The 23571-nt window shown below is 42.4% G+C and overlaps 3 protein-coding genes and 2 long non-coding RNA genes across 10 annotated transcripts; 2 read left to right on the top strand and 3 right to left on the bottom strand.

Moving 5' to 3' along the window:
- The first annotated feature begins 615 nt into the window (after window positions 1–615).
- Window positions 616–2091, top strand: LOC112286444 (low molecular mass early light-inducible protein HV90, chloroplastic). Its single transcript, XM_024528335.3, has 3 exons — window positions 616–705; window positions 989–1413; window positions 1567–2091. The coding sequence occupies exons 1-3, from the start codon at window positions 675–677 to the stop codon at window positions 1885–1887; spliced, it is 777 nt and encodes a 258-aa protein (XP_024384103.2). The 5' UTR covers window positions 616–674; the 3' UTR covers window positions 1888–2091.
- A 181-nt stretch (window positions 2092–2272) lies between these two features.
- On the bottom strand, window positions 2273–4379 carry LOC149988374 (uncharacterized). Of its 3 annotated transcripts, none has more exons than XR_016504765.1 (5): window positions 3795–4379; window positions 3325–3422; window positions 3048–3113; window positions 2830–2914; window positions 2273–2638 (listed from the first exon to the last, which is right to left on the bottom strand). It is a non-coding gene; the product is annotated as an uncharacterized LOC149988374 (long non-coding RNA). The 3 variants fall into 3 exon arrangements; XR_016504766.1 differs by having other exon boundaries at window positions 3955–4094; XR_016504767.1 differs by lacking the exon at window positions 3795–4379 and adding an exon at window positions 3517–3783.
- A 913-nt stretch (window positions 4380–5292) lies between these two features.
- On the top strand, window positions 5293–10246 carry LOC112287017 (hyperosmolality-gated Ca2+ permeable channel 2.3). The gene is made up of 11 exons (XM_024529599.3): window positions 5293–5519; window positions 5922–6362; window positions 6718–6879; window positions 7142–7205; window positions 7320–7535; window positions 7686–7880; window positions 8061–8365; window positions 8526–8805; window positions 8916–9194; window positions 9347–9580; window positions 9723–10246. Exons 2-11 carry the CDS (start codon window positions 6064–6066, stop codon window positions 9906–9908), a joined length of 2220 nt encoding a protein of 739 aa, XP_024385367.1. The 5' UTR covers window positions 5293–5519; window positions 5922–6063; the 3' UTR covers window positions 9909–10246.
- Window positions 10247–11756: 1510 nt separating this feature from the next.
- Window positions 11757–19973, bottom strand: LOC112286650 (calcium-transporting ATPase, endoplasmic reticulum-type). Of its 4 annotated transcripts, none has more exons than XM_024528738.3 (10): window positions 19682–19973; window positions 17534–17613; window positions 15951–17412; window positions 15689–15791; window positions 15278–15396; window positions 14502–14780; window positions 13850–14233; window positions 13538–13647; window positions 13220–13448; window positions 11757–12842 (listed from the first exon to the last, which is right to left on the bottom strand). In XM_024528738.3, the coding sequence occupies exons 3-10, from the start codon at window positions 17307–17309 to the stop codon at window positions 12270–12272; spliced, it is 3156 nt and encodes a 1051-aa protein (XP_024384506.1). In that variant the 5' UTR covers window positions 17310–17412; window positions 17534–17613; window positions 19682–19973; the 3' UTR covers window positions 11757–12269. The 4 variants fall into 4 exon arrangements, with proteins under 4 accessions (XP_024384506.1, XP_024384504.1, XP_024384505.1 ...); XM_024528736.3 differs by having other exon boundaries at window positions 15951–17397; XM_024528737.3 differs by lacking the exon at window positions 19682–19973 and adding an exon at window positions 19545–19647 and having other exon boundaries at window positions 15951–17397.
- A 2355-nt stretch (window positions 19974–22328) lies between these two features.
- On the bottom strand, window positions 22329–23292 carry LOC149988373 (uncharacterized). Its single transcript, XR_016504907.1, has 2 exons — window positions 22811–23292; window positions 22329–22640 (listed from the first exon to the last, which is right to left on the bottom strand). It is a non-coding gene; the product is annotated as an uncharacterized LOC149988373 (long non-coding RNA).
- Between the last annotated feature and the right edge of the window lie 279 nt (window positions 23293–23571).

Genomic DNA, 23571 nt, shown 5'->3' with positions numbered 1-23571 from the left:
CGGCGGCGATGCCAGTAACGTCAGCGGCAGTGGAGGTATCGGCAGCGGCAGGGGCAGCGGCAGTGGCATAATCTAACATGAAGCACCTGATTTTATTATAGTCCATTTTGTTGAATGATATTGTGAAAATAAAAGAAATACACTTTTTTATTCGCGCTTTCCACAACCCACTGATTCTAATTGATGCAATGAAGATATTAATATCAGAATTTTAAAACAGTTACAAAAATATTACAAACTTTAAACAGAATTAACATTCATTGTAACTAAACTGTCTTTATTCAGCAGCAATATCAATATGATACATTCACAACAGCATTAAATAACGACACAAAACTAAAATAAATTACAATGTCTTCATTACAACAACATCATTGAGCATATTAAAAAATGTCACCATCCAGCAAATTTGAATGCGGGGATGAAAAAAACCATTCCACGTGGGATGAACACACTGTCATCCAGAGGGGAGTATGCCACGTAGGACAGAGGCCAAGGGAGGGATAAGCCACGTAGATTCATCAGAGGTTGAATGTGCCACGTCGGACAAAAGCAAAAGGGAGCGACGTCGACAAGCAGCAAGCAGGGGCAGGGAAGGGCAAAACAAAAGGAGGCGCCAGGGCGAGACCACGTCCAGCGGGAGCCCTTCTGGACTCGTCACTCACCCAGGCTCCATGTCCCGAGCAGCGCGGCGGCCACGTCGAGGTGAGTAACGCATGCATGAATCACCAGATGGCTCGTTGAACGGCTCCAATCTCTCATGGTACCCTCTGGATTTTTCTTCACGGGTCCTTCACTCAGCTATATATTCGCCGTCTGGCTCTGGCTCTGGACATGTAGTATTCAACCCGAAGCGAGTTACTCTTCTGTCTGCTGTGTGTGTCGAAGAGCCTTTCCAATTTGAGTTTGAGATCGTTGCTAGTGTGTGAGTATTGTAAGTGAGAGATCGTAATTTGCTAGTGTTTTCTTGGGTTGTTGACGATGGCAGCCGTCGTGTCCCAAGTGGGTGCCGGCACCGGTGCCATGTTGGGTGGGATCAATTTGCCTTGCCGAGTTGCGGGCGTTTCTCAAGCTGCGAGGTTGGTGAACTCTCCTCGTTTGTTGACCCGGCGTGCGGGGCGAGTGCGTTGTGAGGTGGATGAAGAAGGGCCTAAGGCTCCCATTCCCACCTCCACTCCTGGAGTGGCAGGTTCCTTTGATCGAGCGACTAAGAAGACAATTACCAAGGAAGAGGTGCTGCAGAATCAGGCGACCAATGAGTCTGAGCAGCGATCCATCTTTGGTGCTAAGCCCACTCCTGGGTCCGTGTATGGCCGTCCTGAGGTCGAGCGGAGACCCGAGACCGGAGACTTGTCGCCCTGGAGTGTCTTTGCTTTTGATGGTGCTGCGCCTGAGACGATCAATGGCCGACTGGTATGACGCCCTCTTGCTCAGTTACACTCAGCTGCATACCTTAAGATCAGTTTTAACTGTTGTATTTTGAAACATGTTTGAAATTTGTGGAAATGGTTATTCTTTCGGCTAAGCCTGTGTCTTAACCTAACAACGTCCCGCTGATTTCTGCAGGCGATGTTGGGGTTCGTGTGGGCATTGGTTGGGGAGAATGCCACTGGTCTTTCGGTGATTGACCAAGTTTTCAGCCCCGGAAGCACTGGTTTAATCTGGTTCCTTGCGTCTGTTCAAATTTTCACGTATGCATCCTTGGTGCCGATTTTTAACGCCAAAGAGTCAACCGATGCTCGCAGCTTCGGTCCTTTTACAGCGAAGGCAGAGAGGTGGAATGGGCGTGCAGCTATGATCGGATTCTTTTCCCTCATCGTCACCGAACTTTTCCTTCAAGGACCAATTTTGAAGTTGTTTGCCAACAGCGTTGTGCCTCCAGTCTAGATTTTATCATTTTAAGGATTATTGTCTTCTAAAGAGACATGTGGTCTAGTTAGAGAGCGTATAAATTTCGATTTTCATGACGAAGAATTAGTATGTCGAATGCAGGGTTGAACGGAGCCGTTGCTGTATATAAATTTCTGACATTATTGGAATACTTCTAATTCCTGACATAAAGGTTACTTGCAAGATTTTGAACTCGAAAAACGCAATGCAGTTGTATTACCTAAGATTTAGTTTTCCTTTTGCTTGTTGAGGGGGATATTAATTAACGATATAATCATGGAGATGAGCGAATCACAATGCAGGTAAAGGAGATGTAAAACTGACAAGTCAACATGTGCCGGTTAGAAAGAAAAAAATGTGACCAATTGTCGTCGAAAAAAAGAAAAAAAAAGAAAACCGAAATTTTAGCCATATGAATTGGAGAAGTTAAAAGTACCAAAACTCTTGTATGTAAACTACCTACTACGAAGTGTGTATACGTTTGCAAAGCCACACTCCGTTGCAAAACTAGCCGAAGTTTATATCACATGAATTATAAATCAGAGCAGTGAAACGCTCCTGAATTTTCACAATCGTATGGTACCAATTCCAACGTGTTTTAACATTGTAGCCTTCGGTCTTCACGTCTCACGCGCATTTGGGTCAAGGTGATTGGTTATGTAGAATAAAATGTCTCTAGTATGAAGGTTTGAGAAAGAACAAATCTTGATGGTGTTGTTCTGTTGGTCGATTTCACACGTAGCATATCCTGCCACGACAAAATGGCAACCATCATCAAAAAGATAGCGATGCGGTAGTATTTCTCGCAAGGTCTGTCAACTTTTCTTACGTTAAAAAGTCCGAACGAAAAGCAGCAGCAACGACTTGAAAAATGGCTCATTTCATAGCAAACCTCTCTGATGCATTTATTTTTCTTCTGCAAAATCCAGGAACTAATACCTTTTGTCCTTTTCATGTAGAAGTCTAATTTCTCCAGTTTTTTCGGACTCGCATTTTGCACCTTGGCTATAATTTTCATTTCGAGCTGCGAAGTACAAGAAAACCACCCTGAGAAGAACATCTAGGGCAACGCCGAGAAGTGAGTCATGCAACAAATAGACAATCCCTTGGGTTTCTCCGATTCACACACAAAATAGTTGCATTTTCACTTGGATTACCTGATATGGTGGTAATTCGTAAGAGTGAGTAGGTATTACCATTGAACACCTTTCATAACCAACTATCTGCAAAATAGAAGACCCAATTTAGATTTCTGTAAGCAACAAGATCATACGAATGAGCACTCTACTTCCAACACCCGATTTTCGTAAACCTATTTCCTAAACTGACCCCGGACTAACACCTGCGCTCCAGACTGAAGAAACATAAATCCTCAACTATGTTGGACTCTAGATACGTGAACAAGAGACATTCTCTTAAGCTCTCATCATGTACCTCATTAAGGGACGCCATGTGGGGAAGATTGGGAAGAGCACCCAAGTATCACGATCTGCTTCTAATCGTTGAGCGTCTTTTCACACCCTTATATTCGCCTGTCAAGAAAATTCAACATGGTAAATGCACTCGCCTAAGCGGGGTCCATGATAGAAGAAATCCTAAAAAGAACGAGGCATAATTCGCCCTCACCTCGAAAAACACTTCAAATCTATGAAAACTTTCCACCACCCGGAATAACGACGGATCTCTAACTACAAATCCAATCGCACCCCACTAATCCTTCCAACATTTACATATCGGAATGTCCTCGTACAACCCTATTCTATATCCAAATTCCACACAGCTATTCACACCGCAAATCCACAATCAAACAACGAAAAGGCCTCCAATCCTCGTCGAACAACACAAAAGAAATCACCCTCCACCTCCATTCTGTTCATTCCCCACGAAAACTCAACCCAACATACCCGCTCGCAGGAAGAGCGCCGCGCGAACTCAAGTGTCCAACAATCCAACAGTCTACGCCTCAGCGCAAATAGGAAAGAAACCCGACCCCGCCAATTTCAAGGAACTTCACTGACCCACTGCCTCGCCCACACACAAGAGGCGTGGATCTATTTCACTGACCCGGAGAGAGACAGCGGAGATTGCTATAAATAGCACAAAATGGGTGTCTGCACAAAAAGTCTGCACCGCACTCTGGCGGGGAACAATGGGTTCTTCTTAGCGCTGCTTGGCGGATTGCTTGAGGGGCAACTGTTCCGAAGACGCGAGGTGATGCGCCGACGCCCACTCGCTGCTGCTACCGCTGCTCCTTCTTCACAGCCACCGCAGCCAGACGACTTCAAATCTGCTGAACGCTTGCATACCAGGTGCGGTGTGAACAGGGTTCTCATCGTCGGAAGTTTCTGCCCTTGCAGTCAAGCCCATGGAAGGGGCCAACTCATCCAGTATTGAATTAAACCAAACGAATGGGGTTTTTGTTCCCGAATATTGATCTTTGCGTACCCCAAAGCACGGGGAGAAAAGGGTTGAATCCGGGGCAAGGATTTATTTGCAGTAGTACCCAACTACTCTTTTTGTTTGATATTATTCTACTCATTTTCCTCTTCTGCTTATTCTTGCCTTTTTGTGTTGTATTTTCCCTCTCTTTCTATAGTCAAAACATGGCTGTGGTTCTCACACGGTTCCCTAACGGAGTGCAGTGTGAAACGGTCTGCTTCCGAACTGGGTAATGTTCCCTTCTAGTGTGGATTGTGACAGGTTTGTAATGTGACGTGGCAATGGATTTGCCTCCTCTTCCTTTCTTTGTTTTTGTTGTTGTGGATTTTTGACAAGGAGATAGTGTTTCAGGATTTTGCATCTCATGCTTTTGGCCAACCTTCGTGAAAGTCTTGGTTTGGAGTTTTTTTTGTGTGCGAGATAAGGACGTTTAAGAGCAATTAATGTGTGAAATCTATATACTTGTTGAAAAAATTATTACTTACATCTAACAATGTATGAATACTCAGTATTATATTTTTTTTATAAAGAAGAAACAACAACAAGAATTCTACTAGTTTTTCTTTTGAATAAAAATTGGCTGGCTTCTGAAGTATTCAAATGATTTTTCTTGTTGTTGTTTCTTCTTTATAAAAAGTTCACTTATTTAATAATTATGAAACTTATGAATTCTACAGTGGCCAAAGTTCTTCAGTGGGCATCATCCGATGAGGGACGCCAGCTAGGTACGCTGATGTGGCGTGGGATCCGTCAATGGAGAGAACGTGGGAACGTTGGAACGTCCAGCGGGGCGGGGAGGGGGTGGGAGACACAAAGTGGCCGGCCCCGCTGGGTTCCTGACAAGTGTCGTCCTCTGCGGCACATGGCTGCTTGTCGCAATGGGATTGGCTCATCATCCCGGCGAAGGAAGCTCCACGGATTGCATGAGAGCGAGAGAGAGAGCATCTTGGTGCAGTGCAGCTTTGGCGTCTCTGTCTAGCTCCCTCTCTGAATCCCCCCCCCCCAACTTTTCCTTCCTCACTAGAATTTAGCTTCGCCTTCAATCTGCTACATGGTTGTGGTGGTGGCGGCGGCAACCAGGCGATTCGAGTCATTGCTGTTGGGTGAAGCTGTTGTTGTTGTCGCCAGGGTCGTCCGCCGATCCCACGTTGCTTCACTTCGGTCTCATGCGGTCTCGTCGGTGAATGGAGGTGCGAGTTTCGCTTGACTGGTGTGTGTGTGCCGTTGTTGTGCGTGTGTGTTGGTTATTGTCGTCATTTTGAGAAGCGTAGAGCTTTTTTTGCTGTTTAAGAATGTGTTTGTCAGTGGAGATTACGGTAGTAGGACTGGAAACGTGTTTCGGTGTGTGGTCTTGTGGCTGCTTTTGAGGAACTGTTAGTTTGATTGTGTATTTGTTGTCGATGTTTGTTAGCGGAAAATTTTGATGTGTGGTACTATGCTTGTTCGTGGTTCGAAAGGTCACGTTGTGGTTTGCCTCTAAGGATAGCGCCTAGAATCTTGTAGTTTTTTAGTTCGATGCAACTCGAGGAGCTGATTTTTTATTTTTTATTTTTTTAACATATATATTTTTATTATCTTCTTTTCGAGAACAGGAATGGATTCCTATGGTGCGATGCTGCGTATTCTCGAGAGTTAGTGGGTGCCAGGATGGTAGAAGTGTCGGTGGGGTGTGTCATAGCTGGGCAGATTGCGTGGCGCCTTAATTGATTGTGTGGTGGAGTTTGGGTTGTGAGGATGGAGATCATATACTTGGCAACCTCGGCGGGGATCAACTTAGGGTTAGCCATCCTGTTCTTTACCCTGTATTCTGTGTTTCGGAAACAACATGCGAATGCTGGGGTGTACTTTACTCGCCACCTGCTGCGCGAGCGACAGCGGATGAAACTTACTGGCGAAGAGAAGGAGACTTTTAGCCTGGAGAACTTGGTCCCATCGGCAACCTGGGTGAAGCGTGCTTTGGATCCTTCCGAAGAAGACATTCTTAAATCATCTGGTGTCGATGCAGTAGTCTTCCTGAGGGTCTTCATCTTTTGGTGCGTTATGGTTCGAATCATTCCGTATTTCGTTAAAATATTGAAACAAGTGGAAAGATCTTTAACAAGATATTTTTCTGAAATTCAACTAGTGATACTGCGTAGCTGGTTGCCATGGCTTTATTTCTCTATTAGTCTAGTGATTTTATCATTGGCGTCTCCAAAAAAAGAGCTACTCCGAATGTTTGAAGGTCTTGGACCATATTACAAAGAAACTCATGGAGTACGATTCCCTACTTGCTTGTTAACCTTATCAACCAACTCGAATTGTTGGATTGAGTCGTTGCTGACGGCATTTCGTTATGTAATTCGAACTGACTTACATCTGTTGGTGTGGCATCTGTTTCGGCACCAGCATGCGCTTTTTCATGATCTGCACGATTGTTGCATTCGGGGCATTGGCGCCTCTAAATTACACGGACACTTACCTCGCTGATAACCCGGATGAAAAAAAGGAGCATGCGTATGGGACTCTGGAGAAACTTACCATCCTCAACATCTCTTATGGCTCAATGCGGTAAGCACAGTGATTTATGATTTAATCAGATATTAAATTGATTCTGGAGAGTGGAGGTTTTGTTCACTTGAAATTGATCTCATTAAAATAGGCAAGGGTTTAAGTGAAGATGATCAAGGATGCCGCAAATAGTATTTATCAAGGTGTTACAGGAAACTCACTGTAGCAAACATGAGCTTATGAACCTTGAAGTAGAGCAATGTGTACCATGAACTTATGTTCGCCTTTTGCAAGTATTCATTCTCGTTATTGTGCTGTACAGGTTGTGGGTTCATTTTGCGGTTCTGTACATTATCTCCTTCAGTGCATACGCGTTGTTGTACATTGTAAGGACAAATTTTGGAAAGATTTTCAGGTTCAAGTGCTTCTTATAAACCACCAGGAAACAGGATTTGGCATCATCTTCATGTTCTTATCTAATGCTTTCTTTCTTTGCACAGGAGTTCAAGCACATCTCAAAGTTGCGTTTAGAATACCTTGACACCGTACTGCCCCAGCCCGATCAGTTCACTGTGCTCGTTCAGTCTATTCCGCAGCCTGAAAATGAAGAACTAAGTTATAGTGACAATGTGGACGACTTCTTCCGTCGCTTTCACCCAATTGAATACTTGTCACATCACATGGTTTACAAATCTGGCCATGTCACAAGCCTGCTGGTATGTCCTCCACTTATGATAACACGAAACGCATACAAACCTATTGGTCACATCAGAAGCTGGTCATTTTAGATTCTGTCTCATGTCGCGTGCAAACTGCTCGACGCCGAAGGGTGAGGTTGAATTAATGGGCCAGGGTTTTGCGAACAGAACGAGCTGGAGAAACTGAAGTTAAAGATTTTCGAGCTGAAGCAAAAGCCACCGACCGAAAGAAAGCCTCGCCGAGCAGGTCTTTTGGGACTTTATGGGCCACTTGTAGATCCTGTTGAACTTCACATGCAAAAGTTGGAGGACGTGCATCATCAGATTCGGCAATGCCAGATGGAGTTTCGACAGAAAAAGAAGGTAGTGAGAGGATTGGGCTCATGAGGTCTTGCAAGAAGTTGTCACAGTTCTTGAATTATTGTTTTGATTTCTGATTACTTGTTAAGTGAGCTCCACGCTCTGTTAGAGAATCTTATTTCACAAGTCAGTATTTTATGTCTAACTCCAATGTAATGATCGTTCGGAATCCAACTTGTGCAGGAGATTCCAAATGCTTTCGTAACAGTGCGTTCACGTTGGGGGGCAACTGTGACAGCGCAGACACAGCAATCAACTAACCCAATGCATTGGGTCACACAGTGGGCACCCGAACCACGAGACATCGACTGGCCCAACATGGAAATACCTTATGATCAGCTCTTTTATCGTAGGATTGTATCGACGGTACTGGCATTAGCACTTACTGCAATCTATTACCCAATCGTGGCTGCAATACAGCTTCTGGATAATCTGGATAACGTGAAGAAATATTTGCCAAATGTCATAGTAGCGAACGTCCTGGAAATGTACGCAACTTTTATATTCTTCCAACTCCAAATTGAATTTCAAGGTTCTGAAGCTATTTCCTGTTGATATCTATTGGTTGAACTCTCATCAACATAACTGAAACAATGATCTATGTACTAATAATGTGCTAGTCTGTTTTGGGGTTTCTCTTTGTTGCAGTCCTGCGATAAGCTCCTTGGTTCAGGGTTACCTGCCGGCGCTTCTGCTCGCACTGCTCTTGTATATGGTGCCTAGTATCTTTTTCTTCCTTTCTCGGATTGAAGGACACCCCTCTGTAAGCCATCAGGAGCGAAAGGCGTCCTCGAAGATGTTCAGTCTGTTGGCAGGAAACATCTTCCTTGCTTCAGTCCTGAGTGGGTCCCTTCTCACTATCAGTGAAACTTTCACAGAAGATCCTAAGGGTATCCCAAGGCGCCTCGCTGAAGCCATCCCTACACGAGTAAGAACAGCGGCCTCTTCAGTTTGAAACACCTCAGTCAATCAAACTGCTTGTTAAAATTAGCAGAAAATTACGCATGACATCTTTTTCTCATACCAGTGTTCACGCAGGCGAGCTTTTTCATCACGTACATCATGACGACAGGATGGGCTGGCATGCCACTTGAAATCCTGCAATCGGGCGTTCTAGTATTGAACTTTGTGAAGCGGAACACGGTGGAAAAGAATAAGCCACTGCTGGACCAAGTCCTTTCATTGCCATACTACCGCACTCTACCTTTGGTGCTCTTCTTCGTGTTGTTGGGTCTGGTGTATTCGATTGTTAGCCCTCTCATCCTTCCGTTCCTACTCATTTACTTCACTTTGGGCTACATCGTCTACCGCAATCAGGTACATGTCCACACCACACCCCTTGCGTTCCGTATCAGTTTCTGTCACTAGTTGTAATGCATAATTTTCTGCTAATATTAATGAAATATGGAAACGTTTCGAATGGGACAGTATCAAAACTCCTGTAACGACGCTCGTTCTGGCATTTCCAGGTTTTGAATGTCTACGAACCGGCTTACGAGACTGGTGGTCAATACTGGCCTGAGATTCATAGCCGAACCATAGGATGCATTGTCTTCATGCAAATTGTGTTCATTGGGATGTTCTCGTTGAAGGGACTGAAATCTGCTTCAATTGCGTGCATACCGCTCCCGTTTCTGACTTGGCTATTCCACGAGCACTGCCGCCAGCGATTTCTCCCCATCTTCAAAAATTTCAATCTGGAGGTATATTTTCTTGACATCTTTAGGAACTCTTCATCTTGTGATTTCATGAGGTCTTTGAAACATTTCCATATCTTGTTGCTGAATACAAACTTACATGATAACGAATATTGTTTTCTCATTCTCGAATGCTCTCGTTCGACAGAGTACAATGAAGAAGGACTCGATTGACGACGAATCTGGGCGAAAAGATGAGATTCTGAACTCCATCCGAGACGCATACATGCACCCAGCACTGTGTCACGTAGACTTGAACGTGGACCAAAACTCCAAGACACAGCGATTGCTTCCTGAGTCTTCAGCTTTTGTTGAACCAGACATACCTGTGTAGATTTTACTGAACACGAATGTATCTTTGTAACTGAAACCCTTTTATTTGTGTGGTACTATACTTCATCGATGGTACGTCCTCTTATTTTACTTCTCTACAGTGAGTGGTTGATATCGTGAAGCTCATTTTTCCCACATGTTATAGATTTTCATGATAACTCAAAAATGGAAGCAAAAATGTTCGAGAAGAACATAGATAGAAGAAGAAGAAGAAGAAAAGAAGAAGATTAGGTGTTGAGTGTAATTTTATATCAGGTGTAGATTGTAACGTGCTCGTCCCATGACCTTTGTAAAGTTTCTCCTTCTCAGGCTTAATTGAAGTGTAAACTATTTATGCAACATCTTCCAAAGTTTGAATCCGTTGTGACTGTTGATTGGTGTGTTGATTGGCTTGTACAGCTTACAAACCATGAAATCAAATTATTACTTGATCATTATGTTACATAAATGATCATGTGCTTTAGAATGACCGGTTATGAAAAATATCAAAATTGAATCATGTTTGAGTTTGTCGTGTACGTTTTGATTATTTTGCAGAACATTCTTCAACGAAAGAGTATTCAATTCTAGTTTTGTGAAATGTATACCTGATTAGTACAAAACAGTCATTATAAAAAGTTGTATGGAAGTGATTGTACCCCATCAAATATGATAATCACATGTGCTTCATATGTTTAATGTGGCTTATCCAATCCCAATCAATTGATGCAAGTAATAAAGATCATATTTTTAAAATTAATTTATCACTATTAGCTATATGATATAAATTGTGTATTTTCTAATGTGAATTGAAATATAAATTATCTTTCCATCGCACAGTTACTGTTGCACCACCGAAAACACGATATTCTCTCATTAGTCCCTATCGTGTAATGTTGGGTATGAAAGAAGTGCCAGCACAATTTTTAATGTATGGATCACACATTATAAAAAATCGAAACCTTGTATTGTAACATATATTGTTATATGAGTTAGATGATACAGTAATCACATGTGCTTCATATGTTTAATGTGGCTTTTCTAACAGAAATTTTACTTGTGTAGGTTCTAACAATTCAAGAATTATGATTTATTCATTGTCTTTCCTTACATAATTTCTTTATTAATAATGATAATAATAAAATCTTTCGCAAATAAAATAAGTTTTTGGACTTCCAGGTTGATTTGTTTGTTTTGTTGATTTATTACAAACCTTGAGGCTACAAATGAAGGAGCTAAGGATATTTTAAGTGGACACTTAAACTAATGAATTGAAGGCACCAGTTTCGATGTGAGACAGGAAGGCAGATTCCATTTCATTGCAATGATGGATCACAACACATGAATCTAAGAGAATCTCTTCAATGCGTAAATTGTATGAAAAGGTTCACACCCTGGTAGCTATGTCGCAACTTTGGTGTATACAATTCCCTCACAGCACTCTAATCCGTCACACCTGTTGCAAAGGCTACTCTCCAAGGAGCCTTCAAGGTCTCCCCTTTCCAAACAATCTTGAAGGTTCACAACTAAAACAAGTTTGTCAAAACAAACTGAAGCATCCAGCAATTCACCACAATTTCTCTTCATCCTTGCTGCAAGAAAAATCTTGGGAAATTCACTTCAAAAAAAAAGCAGCAGCAAGCGAGAAGGATGAAAGTTCTCGAGCAACCCCCAAGCTTATACTCAACATCAAGGGCAATGGAAATAGACTCCTGCATTCATCAAGTGGGACTCTGATATGTAATACGAATCTACACTTATTTCTGGAAAAATCAAAATACTCAAATTATACAAGTGTGTTCAGGTGCAAAAACAGATGTGCGACACAGAATACTGCTGTTTTACAGTCGGGTGCGAGATGCCAGTACAATGGGGCCAACGATACCGCAGTATCAAATTACAATTATATGAAGAGGAAAAGTTGACCTTCCAGTAAAAAGTTGAATGGGGTCCAGTATGAAATTCATGAATTCACCAAAATGTCCTGTAACAATCTCTGGGGCAGCAGGGCAATATTCACAATCAAAATAAGCTAACTTAATTTTCTTGAAAATATCCATGAATGAATCCTAACAATGGACAAGTTCAATTTGCACTTCTATGAGCGCAAGGAGCCTCAGCTAACGCAACCAGACATTTGATTGACTTTAAACGACAACTATATGCTGTTGCAGTGTTAGTGCTAGCAATTAAATGAGAGGTCTAAGTGTTGAATGGCCAAGGACCTCTGGATAAGCTAAAAGAGTGCCCCAGGTTTAGTAGAGGACAGTTTGAGGGGAAGAAAGAAATAATAAGTGCATGTGGAATGAGCCATACCTGGTATCCATACCAACCAAGCCCAAGTACTATAATTCCCTTGTCAAACATCCCTGTCACCTATCATTTAAGCCCATTTTAACTTCCTGGCTTGTCGCTCACGCTGGTTCATTCTTCTACCGATGAACTTAAGGACTTCATCTATCAAAATCACGGGGAGAGATACAACAAGAACCAGGAGCCATTCTAACAGACTTAATGGCACAATGCCAAATATCTTGGCCAGGAAAGGAATATAAAGAATCAAAAAGTGAAGGGAGAAGGAAAGGCCCATAGCTAAAAGTAGCCAAGGGTTGACCCAGGGCGGCATAGACACTAAACTCCCGTCTTCGGAAAGGGCGTTCAAAGAGTTGAACATTTCGATGGCCACAAGAACGGACAATGAGAGAGTAGTTGCCTTCACTTTCCCGGTCGTGAAATAATCGCACGGATTGTCATCGAAGGAGAGTGTCAGGTCGCCAGCAGTAAATGGCGCTACCTTGAAGTCTTTCCATGTAGAGCACTCGCCCCAGTGCGTTAATTGTGAGAAACTCACCAGCGTATGACCATCAGCTGCTAGGTTGATCCCAAGAAAGGAGGCTTGAGTATACCACAACGCAAATGCACCTACAGTAGCTACTCCCACATACAAGCCGATGACCTGCAGAATCCAAGACAAACAGATTAGTGGTGAACCTTGACTACGAGATTCCATATCCATATCAAGTCAGTAAAAAGGTGCAAAGCCCAATGCGCCTCCACAACTCCACCTCCATAAAATCCTAGCTTTGTAGTCACCCCTAACTACATATAAACAAATAATAGGCGTATTCTTGGAGACAGCAATTTCTTTAGGTAATAAAACTAAGCCGAAGAAACCCACGAGGCAGAGACCAGCCGAAAAAATCACGTATCAGATACAAAGATTACAAATTCACAGAATTTGCAAGAACCTTTTGAAAAAGTACTGAATGCTTACAACAGCAAATATTCAATACACTATCAGCACAAACATTCCGGAGTCAGGTGAATAAGTACCAAATAGCGGAAGAACACCCATGCGTTAATTAGGACATCATCACTTTTCCGAGGAGGCTTTTGCATTATGTCCAAATCGGGAGGATTGAAACCTAGAGCAGTGGCTGGAGGGCCATCGGTCACTAGATTTACCCAAAGAAGTTGAACTGGTACTAATCCTTCCGGCATGCCTAATGCTGCTGTCATAAATATTGATGCCACTTCACCAATGTTTGACGATATCATGTATCTGTAGGTTCACAAATCAGGTTAGAATTCAATTTTTAATTCTAATAAGCTCAGCCTAATACAACTCATTTATTAAATCAAATTACCCACCTGATAAAGGCCTTCATATTATTGTATATCGAACGACCTTCTCCAACAGCTGCCACAATCGTGCTAAAATTATCATCTGCAAGCACCATGTCTGCTGCCTCCTTCGCCACCTGCATATCATCATGCAACTTCAAATTATTTCGCACACGTGAAAGTGAAATCACTCAGCATACTCAACCTCGAAGACTTTTCTCTGAAACGTTTAAAAATAAAAGTGAATTAAGAAATCCATCGTAGAGGATTACGAAACAGTGACATAAATTTCTTTAAAATGCAAATTGCAAGGATCTCCGTAGGTATATGGCCAAGTACCTCAGTTCCCGCAATACCCATTGCCACTCCAATGTCAGCAAGCTTCAAGGCAGGAGCATCATTCACGCCATCACCAGTCATGGCTACAACCTCCCCAGCCTCCTTCAGTATGCGTACGATGTCTTGTTTGTGTTTAGGCTCCGCACGTGAGAAAACACGACCTCCAGTACCAGAAAGAATTTTCCTGCGACGTTCGGGAGAAAACTCCATAAACTCACGGCCTGTAAAGCTCTTATCTTTGAGATCTTCACCATCCTTGAAGATACCAATCTCAGAACAAATGGCTTCAGCAGTGTTTTTGTTGTCTCCAGTTATGACCATCACTCGTATACCAGCCTCATTACAATCTTCGATTGCCCCACGTACTTCTTCACGGGGAGGGTCCTGCAGGGATTTTCAACTTCTTTAAAAACCAAGTATAACAGAACTAAAGAGAGCAAACAAGTATAACAAATATGAACCTTATCAAAATACTACATCAAAGTAAAGTGGGACGTCAGTCTAGAATTTTTTTCGGTAGTACACTTAAAAGGGCAACGTGTTCCCAAGGATTTGTTTCATAAAATTTCATAAATTGAGAAATCAATAAAAAGCAATTATCTATGTGCGACCAAAGTTACCAAAAACTGACAGGTCAGAGTGGAGAAATTACTCTTATTCCAGCCATGCCAACAAAAATGAGATCGCTTTCAATCTTGTCATAATTTGAGGTATCCAGGAGCCTTGCATGACCGGGATGATGATCTCCATCGTAATCACCAAGATCTTGCAAATCATCCTTGTAGGCTAACCCTAAGCAGCGGAGTGCCTTAGCACTCAAGCTATCCAGTTTTGCAAGCAGATCATCACGAGCTGATTGTGTCATTTTCACCACTGAACCATCTGAAAGTTGCACACGAGTGCTACGCTCCAAAATGTTCTCCACGGCTCCCTGGTATCAACCGTCAATCGTAAACACACATGGATAGATGAAGTAGGTTTTTTTCCTTTATGCAGATTTAAGAGTGGGTCCAATTAGATAGAATTGCAAAGTGTTTCACGTAAATGACGATGTCAAAACATTACGTAGTTTTGGGTAAAAACAGCAGTCTGATTGCAACCAGGCAATAGTTGGAATCAAGCAAATTTCAAGGACATCAGCGAGGGATTCAACTGAGATTAACGTTGAGATCCTGCGTGTTAGTCTAACACTGGTTCAGAACTCAAAGTCAATCATTTGTATAAAACACACAAGTCAGTCAGAATCCGCAACAATCTATAATATAAAATACCATTGTAGCTACATAATTGTAAAGGAAAACACAGTCAACAATAAGACAAGATAAGAACGGAAAGCCAACTAGCAAACACGATCCGTGAGTGTCGAAAGCCATACATGATGACAGATCAGAATAAAATATTTGCAACTCAAAATTTACTTCTGCATACCTTCACAAGCAGCCTGTTGACTCCATCCTTCCTGACAATACAGCTCATTGATTTGCGGCTGCGATCAAACTCAAGAATCGCAATTCTAGGCTCGTTTTCGCTCCACCAGTCATTGCAGCCTGACGATAAGGATGATGAAAAAATTGGGATTAAGGACAGTAAAAGCCAAGCACAGCAGGGTACCCTAGACTGAAAAAGCGACTTACAGATATTGGACTACAAATCCAAGCTAGGTTTCAACAACTCTTGTATAAATATCACAGAACCACCGATCACAACGGAGATTACATCAATCAGGAACTATGCTGTATTACCTAGAAGATGATTCAATCCATGATCACCTGAAAGAGAAATGAAAAAGAAGACTAGAGCAGGCAACCCAAATCTTAAGCGAGGAGAGAAAATACTTACCCAAAGGCACTTCCCCGTTCAGAGCCAATGCTTCACTAGAACGCTGGTTGGTGATGATTGACTGGGTGGCTGGATCTGGAACTCCCATCTTTTCCACCACAACCTAATCAATCACATCATGGACAAGACTTTACAATCAGCCGCTAGTCTCCAACACAAATGTATGTACTGAGGCCACGTGACTACGTTACATGACGACCTAGACAACCACAGCTTCCTAATAGAATAAGTAGGCAACGGAAATCGAAATCCAAAAGATCACCTTCAGGGCTGCTTCAGTTGGCATGCCAGTGGCTTTGAATGTATTCCCCTGATATAAGATTCCAGCATCATTACAAAGTGAAGCGATTTCAGCGAAGGACTGAATGTTCGGGTCCAACTGGCCAATACGCAAACCAGCAATCTTTCCATCCAAGAAACTGTATGTCGTGCCCTCAACATGAAATTGACGGGTCACTCCAGCTGCTGGGCCATTGAGAACAAGGTCAGTTACAGACATCTGATTTGTCGTTAATGTGCCGGTCTTGTCGGAGCAGATAACAGTGGTACACCCTAAAGTCTCAACACTAGGGAGCTTCCGGACGATAGCATTCTTGGCTGCCATTTTCCTTGTTCCTAAAGCTAAACAAGTGGTAATAACGGCAGGAAGCCCTTCTGGGATAGCTGCAACAGCTAAAGCCACAGCAATTTTGAAATAATATGTGCACTTCTCAAATGAGAATTGGAAATTTGTGGGCCAACCATCCTTCATCTCCCATGACAAAAAGTATTTGTAATTGATGATCCAGACAAGAAGACATATCACACCGATCACTTTAGTTAGAAGCTCTCCAAATTCATCCAACTTCTTTTTCAGAGGCGTATCTGCCTCCTCAAGTGAAGCCTCCTGGATTTGAGATTGGATCTTGCCAATCTCAGTTTTCATGCCGGTGGTTATTACCACAGACAGGAAACAACCGTTCACAATAGTGGTGCCCGCGAATACCATACACTCCTTGCCTTGCAACTCAATATTCTCCTCCACTGCATAGCTGGTTTTCGTCACAGACATACTTTCACCTGTAAGCGAACTCTGCTCAACCCTCACAGTTGATGTCTTCAGTTTTACAATGCGCATGTCTGCGGGAACCTTATCACCGACACGGAGCTCTACAATATCTCCTGGAACAAGCTCTCGAGCAGGCAAATCCGAAATATATTTACCATCTCTGAAAACCTTTGCATTCTCAGACTGCATCTCCTTTAATGCTTCCAATGCGTTCTCAGCATTGCTTTCTTGCCATACTCCAACTATGGCGTTCAGTATAAGTATAAAAAGAATGACCAAAGGCTCTACGTAGGCTCCAATTCCGCTAGTATCCGGAGAATGACCATCTATGTAGGCGAGAATGAAACTTATCAACGCTGCAACCAACAAAATCTTGACCAGCATGTCGTCAAACTGCTCCAAAACCAACTTCCACATTGGTTTTCCAGGCTCCTTCTCCAGTTCATTCCACCCGTACTGCTTACGCCTCTTTGCAATGCTGCTTTGGCTGAGACCACTTCTAACATCGACTTCAAAATGGTCAAGGCACTGCTGCACAGACCTTGCCCATGCAGGGAAATATTCCCCCGCCATGATTTAGAAGGAAGCTCGTGAATCCGAAGATTCTCGTGCTACAATTCCGGGCGTTCGCAGATAAGTCTTCAATTCGTAGGAGCAAGGACTGAAAAACAAGGGCCTGCAACTCAGAACCGCGAATAAACTATAGCCCCAGCTGCAACGTAGGAATTGTCTCACATGAGATCTTCTGAAAGAGATATTCGTATCAACATTCCTTAATGTCTTTTCAAAAAGCTTACCTAGCCTAAGGTGAGAAAAACACCCGATAGACATCACTTCATTTCCAGCGCGCAAATTCCACTTTATTGTTGCTGGTCACCTTCAAGGACCCACAAGGAAATTGAGAACCGTGATGACAATATGCAGTCAGTCGAGCACGCCCGACAAGCTTCTACACCTTCCAGGCTGCAGGACGTGCCTCCTATATGTCGAATATTTAACCGCTCGCATGCACGAAGCCCTAAGTAGGATGTACGACTCAAACGAAAGCTCCCCTCATAGAATTGAGCAACCGCAAAACGACGGTCGGGTAAAAAACGAAACCCTTTATCAGCGTCGAGGACCGAAATAGAAGATCATTTAGTGGATCTTGTGATGCAGTCAATTAAATCAACGAGCGAACGAAGGATTAAGACCCAGGATCAGTAGAACACACAACCTTCAATTCACTAAAAGAGACTGCAGACATGATCTTGACTTTAAAATCAACAAGATTGGCAAGGACTAGTCAGATCAAAATCAAAATCAATGGACGTGACAAATAACTTCACAGCACATCTACCACCTCCACTAAGGTCGAGATTAAATAGGAGGCAAACTGAACACAAATGGTTACAAAAATCACGTTGCAAGCTGCTCAAGGAATAACCCTGGACGAATATATATATATATATATGCACCAATACAAATTACCGTCACCACAATTGAGTGAGATAATTCCACCTCGTTACCACTCCCATTGACCTCCAATAACCTTACGAAGCATGATGTTAGGGGAGTTCATTAAATTGTTCTTGTTCGACCTCTACATTTTGACCTAAAGTAAACATATAGGAAAATCCACACATATCGTGGAGACAAGCGAGAAACTCCTCATCCAAAACCGCTGAAATCCGTCAAAAGCCATCCCTGAACGACGACTTAAGCAGTGGCATACGGCCTCTTACCTCTTCCCAGACGCAACACAACCGTCAGATCATCACTCACAATTTACGCAAATTGACAAATTTCGTCCAAGGCTACGGGTACAATCCAACAATGTAGCGTACACCCGTTATCAAAAGGCCCGCAGCACTCGCCTCGAGCCACCAAAATATGAAGCACTTTATGAACATAAGCTTGAAATTCCTACTTTACAAGTATACGTCTACTTCTGAACCTATGTCAGAAACATCGTGGCGATTATCGCGAAAGACGAGAAACTGCCAATGTCGAATACAAAACTCAGAACCCCATCCTCTGACAAAGACCTTAAACATGTTCGATGGTACAGAACACAAAAGTCTGTTGCATGTTGTTACCAGCGGCTTCAAACACACTTCTGGGCGTATGACATATCTTACAAAACCAGCCTTATTCAGAATCACAAACAAGGTAATCCCATCAAAAAACCCCAACAAGCAAAAATATCAACTTTCGATCACCAAATGAACCTCCAATACCTCTTTGAAAAACATTCGAAACAACAAACCAAAACACGAACCCCGCGCACTTCGGCGATGCTAACCGCTCACAACGCACGCGGAGACACACGTACAGACTTCCATCAATCTTTATAATCAGACAAAGCCCTGAAAACTCCAGCACTTAGCCTTTTACTTTCGCCTCATCAAAAGCCCTAATCAACAACAATGCAAATTTCCCATCCTGCAGTTTACTGCAATTCTTTGTATCGGGCCCGAGATCTCTTGCACAAGCACAAAAAACTCTAAAACCAGCCGTCTCCTCGCACCGCATCAGCCTTACCCAAGAAAGAGATATGCCTTAAACATCTAACCTACAAGAATGAGCAGCTCGATCTATGTCTGCGAAAAAATCATCCAAAACCTCGATCCCCAGCATCCAGTATTCTGGACGTCAACCTCCACGACTCATACCAATTCCAAATCACCAATCCAACACCATCACCATTACCATCACCCTCTCTCTCTCTCTCTCTCTCTCTCTCTCTCAAGCCCCTTCCACGAGACAACGCCCTCACATCTGTCAGCACGGTCTACACAATCTGAATTCCTGCAACATAAAAATTACCTGCCCTTTCTACAAATCCCGAAGAGAGCAGCTATCGACAAAAACCAGTACAAGTACCCGCCAACATTCACGTCCAACCCTAAACCGCCCAGACCCAATACTCTTCTTCACTGCTTCTCAACGGCAGCAATCCCTACCTCAGAGATGCACCCAAAATGCTGCCTCGCCCCCTCCTCCCTCTTCCAATCACAGACCCAAATGCACAACAACAACGCCTCTGCTTGTCACAAACAATGAAGTGTATGGCGAATGGGGCGAAGGCTAAGATGCTGCTCCTGCTGCGCTGCTGCCAACCCAACCACACTGATCCCGGCCGCCCATCCCATCAGTAGCCTGCGAAGCCGGCGTCACGGTAACTTCGACGACATTTACTTCCCACCACAGCTAGTTTTAGCGGACAGCGCCGAACGATTCCGAAGCCGCTGGCTGCTCCTCCGCGCAGTACCGCCAGGGGTCCAACCATTCCCCAAAGCAAGCAAGCACGCACACCCTCCCTCGCTCCCCGTCCCCGGCTCCTTTACCGGGCCCACCGCTGCACAGCGATTAGGACCTTTGTCATCCCTGTAACGCTCTGCTACCCATACGTCCCATCCCTGGTATAAACCTGTGTATCACATAATACCCTTTTTAGAACAGGGTATTAGATCGACCGGCATCAATGCGGTGACGCATTATTGGGTGAGGACCTCCCCAATTCTCAGGGCCATGCGCTCTGGTTTCTGTTGGGCTTTGGGCCAAGAGCCTGCAGTGTTGTGTTGTTTGCCATTCCTCATGCATGGTTGCAAGAGTGTCTGTGCATCCCGTGACCGAAGAAGGGAAAAAGTCATTTGGATTTGCACACAACCCTAAAATGAAAAGTCTGCAGGAAAAGGAATTGGAGGAAATGTCTGCACTGGAGAATAAATAAATAAATAAATAAAACCTGGATTGGAGTCCACTCTGCCCTCTGCACATTCCCCACAAGCTTGGCACGCCCAATAACATCACCCACAAACAGCGACATTCATGAATGATTGTGGATGTTATAGTGGATGGTGGGTGGATGATAGATAGAACGGTACTGTTATGCATTCGCCATTTCTGGGAATGTGGGTTCCCCAGAAAGTTCAACCTTTAGTCTTAATTTAAGTTATGGCCAGTCAAAATGCTTTCCACACACGAGAGAGCATTGTTGTGGGGGAGCTATGTTATTTTATGGATGAATGATGGATAGATGATACGTCCTTGTTGTGTCCTGAATCAACAATGTTCCTGTCAGTTTTTGGATACTTGTTTCCATGTTTTTATTTTGCTATTTCTGGGAGCTTGCCCCCCAGCTGCTGCGTCCCCTCCAGAGCCAAAACTCCACTTGTGTGTGTGGTGTGTTGTGTGTGGGTCAGTGATGGATGATAGTGTTTAATTCATCCATACATCCATCCAGCAACGATGTAGGTGCAAGGAAGTTCCCATGGGGGTGGTGAGGTTGTCTGGAACCCAAATGATACGATGAAGCTGAGCCATGATATATTTGGTCCTCTGCATTCAATTCATGGTGTTCCAAAAATATTTTTATCTTTTGTAGATATATCTAAATCTACCATACATGTGGTAAAAGTGATGGATTTACCACAAGGAATTTGCCTCCCTCACGCCTAGGGGCTCGGTTTCCATAGGAAAAGCCCTGACAGTCCGAGGTAATTGTGACAATGAAAAGGACAATAAAATAAATTTTAATTAATTAATTAATTAAACCACATTCTGTTTTGTCGATGCCAGTGATGAACGTTTATGTGTTGGCTACATTAAATATATATATATATATATATATAATAATAATAATAATAAAAACAGAGCTAACAACAGTGTGAATGGAGGCTATGTCATCTACCCTCTTCTATGATTTCCTCATTTGAGAACCCCTTTGCTATGTCACCACAAACTAGGCCAAATTGCCATTGATTGTATTGAAAACACGCTTTTATATAACATACCAATCCAGTGTATTCAAACATGTGAAGATACACTCATATTCTCTACTCTGAGCATCCCACTTTCACTAGAAAGTAACCAAAATAATAACCATGGGGTATTCAAGTGTTGGTTTTATAATGCTTCACTACTAAAATCTCTTTCAATATATTAAAAATAACATGGTGCTCTAGACTGTTAAAAATGAGAATCAAGTGTTTTCTTCTACTTTTCTTTCTTTCCTAATTGTTTTGGTTGGTTCTGTTCCTCAAAATCAAAGGACTACATAAGTTTTTAAAATGATAAATTGCTTCAATTTTATTACAAAAGAAAGTTTATACGTGCATTGATAAGCTTCTAGGGCAATTATTCTAGCCAAAGCTAGTTGTACCAACTATCTGAAAAAAGACATTGTGGTGTTTTCTGAATTAAAACTTAAACGATAGTTTTCCTTTCTACAAAAATTATCACTAACAACTATCAAAGTTATTGACTTATAGTTGAGTATAATCATATTTTGGTCCCTGGATGCAAGCAATTTATGTTGATTTGCATCAATGAGTCGTACACTTGTTTATATATATATATATATATATGAACATCAAAACCAATCTAACTCAAAATGCTTTGAAGTTCCTCTTGGAGTGTAACTGTCCATGTATTATTCTAAAACAAAATCAAGAATGAGAACCATGTTTGGCATTGTGGCACATAAAGAAAGTCCAGAGAGTGGTTTGCCAACAAACCCACCCTTGGAAAACAAACAGCATGATTTGCAGGGTAGGAAGCTCATGAAAAATTTGTGGGTTTCATCAGGCAGCAGGTTCTGCCAGATCCCTCAGCAATTCCATAGCAAATGCACAACTCTTCTCTCAAAAACAAATGCTGTTTTGCAACTGTCCTTTCTGGTTCAGCATAAGTCTGTGCCTCATTATCAATTCAACATCACTTCAATAATCTTGCTTTTCATGCAGTAATACAAGCACTTCTTTTCTCAGACTTGTGCTCAGAAATTCTACAATTAAATGGAGTCTTCAATTTACTCCAACAAGTAACTGGCATTACTGCTGTATCACCAGTAATAAAGAGGGAGAGAGAGAGTGAGAGGCTTCTGGGTCATTCCACAGCCTGCAGCAATGCTTTGAATCTCTGCAAAGGTTGTAAAGAGGGCATTCATGAAAAATGAGATGAGCCAGGATGGAAAAAACTTACACAGCATTAATGTTACCAGGGCAATGACAGTTAATGAAGAGCATTCATTAAAACATGGAGTTCAGAGATTGAGGGGTGAGAGATGGAAAATAGGGTACACTCCCAACCTGAAAGGATGTAATGTGAAGATTTTATTTGTATTGTTAAATAGTTCGATGTAGGAACTGGCAATAACCCCTTTGTGCATTACATTGCCATTTCACCTACTGTTCTCTTCTTAGTGAGTGTGCTAGAAATCATATGTGACTGTAGAAGAAAAAGAAAAAAACAAACTAGGTGAGTGAATCTGGTGAAAACCCTTTCTTGGCCCTTGTGTGATACTTAAAAAAAAAAACTAAAAAACTAAAAACTAAATAAAACTAAATAAAACTATGAGATGCTGGAAGATATTGCACTAAAATGTGGCTATGATTTGCTTGTCACCACTATTGCCTGTACATGAGATAAACTAGTTGTAGCTGGAAGCAGGGGCAGCAGCAGATCAGCATTGACTTTGTACTTATACTCCAATACTTAATTTGTGTGTATAACTATGAGATTAAGTTTTAAAATAGAAAAATAGGAAAAAAAAAAAAAAAAAAAAAAAAAAAAACCCACCAAGACAACTCTCAGTGAGTGTAAATGTGAGTATAAGGTGCAGCAGGAGGAATTTGAAGCATGAACTGGACACTGTTTCAGTATTAGGGTATTGTCTTGTGCAGCTTTAGGTCAATAGTGTTTTTGTAAGACTACATTTGTTGTTTTGGTTTGATGTGTGTTATGTGGACCCATTGTACTGTCACTATTATACTCTCAAAATTTTTCAGGATGCTCTTTATGATTCAGGTCTCATCAACCAAAATAGAGTGGACATTTCCTGCAATGAATC

The sequence above is a fragment of the Physcomitrium patens genome, chromosome 9 (assembly GCF_059467195.1).
Source record: "Physcomitrium patens ecotype Gransden chromosome 9, ASM5946719v1, whole genome shotgun sequence".
NCBI lineage: Eukaryota > Viridiplantae > Streptophyta > Bryopsida > Funariales > Funariaceae > Physcomitrium > Physcomitrium patens.
This window is presented reverse-complemented; position numbering and strand designations above follow the sequence as displayed.

What these genes read in the sequence shown, in the direction of transcription:
- LOC112286444 (XM_024528335.3), top strand. Translation starts at nt 675, where the DNA reads ATGTCCCGAGCAGCGCGGCGGCCACGTCGAG. An exon ending in AGCGCGGCGGCCACGTCGAG is followed by an intron (nt 706 to 988) that starts GTGAGTAACGCA and finishes TGACGATGGCAG; the next exon opens with CCGTCGTGTCCCAAGTGGGT. An exon ending in AGACGATCAATGGCCGACTG is followed by an intron (nt 1,414 to 1,566) that starts GTATGACGCCCT and finishes TGATTTCTGCAG; the next exon opens with GCGATGTTGGGGTTCGTGTG.
- LOC112287017 (XM_024529599.3), top strand. Translation starts at nt 6,064, where the DNA reads ATGGAGATCATATACTTGGCAACCTCGGCGGGGATCAACTTAGGGTTA. An exon ending in ACATCGTCTACCGCAATCAG is followed by an intron (nt 9,195 to 9,346) that starts GTACATGTCCAC and finishes TGGCATTTCCAG; the next exon opens with GTTTTGAATGTCTACGAACC. An exon ending in TCAAAAATTTCAATCTGGAG is followed by an intron (nt 9,581 to 9,722) that starts GTATATTTTCTT and finishes CTCGTTCGACAG; the next exon opens with AGTACAATGAAGAAGGACTC.
- LOC112286650 (XM_024528738.3), bottom strand. Translation starts at nt 17,309, where the DNA reads ATGGCGGGGGAATATTTCCCTGCATGGGCAAGGTCTGTGCAGCAGTGC. An exon ending in CAACTGAAGCAGCCCTGAAG is followed by an intron (nt 15,792 to 15,950) that starts GTGATCTTTTGG and finishes GTGATTGATTAG; the next exon opens with GTTGTGGTGGAAAAGATGGG. An exon ending in TTGGCATGGCTGGAATAAGA is followed by an intron (nt 14,234 to 14,501) that starts GTAATTTCTCCA and finishes AAATCCCTGCAG; the next exon opens with GACCCTCCCCGTGAAGAAGT.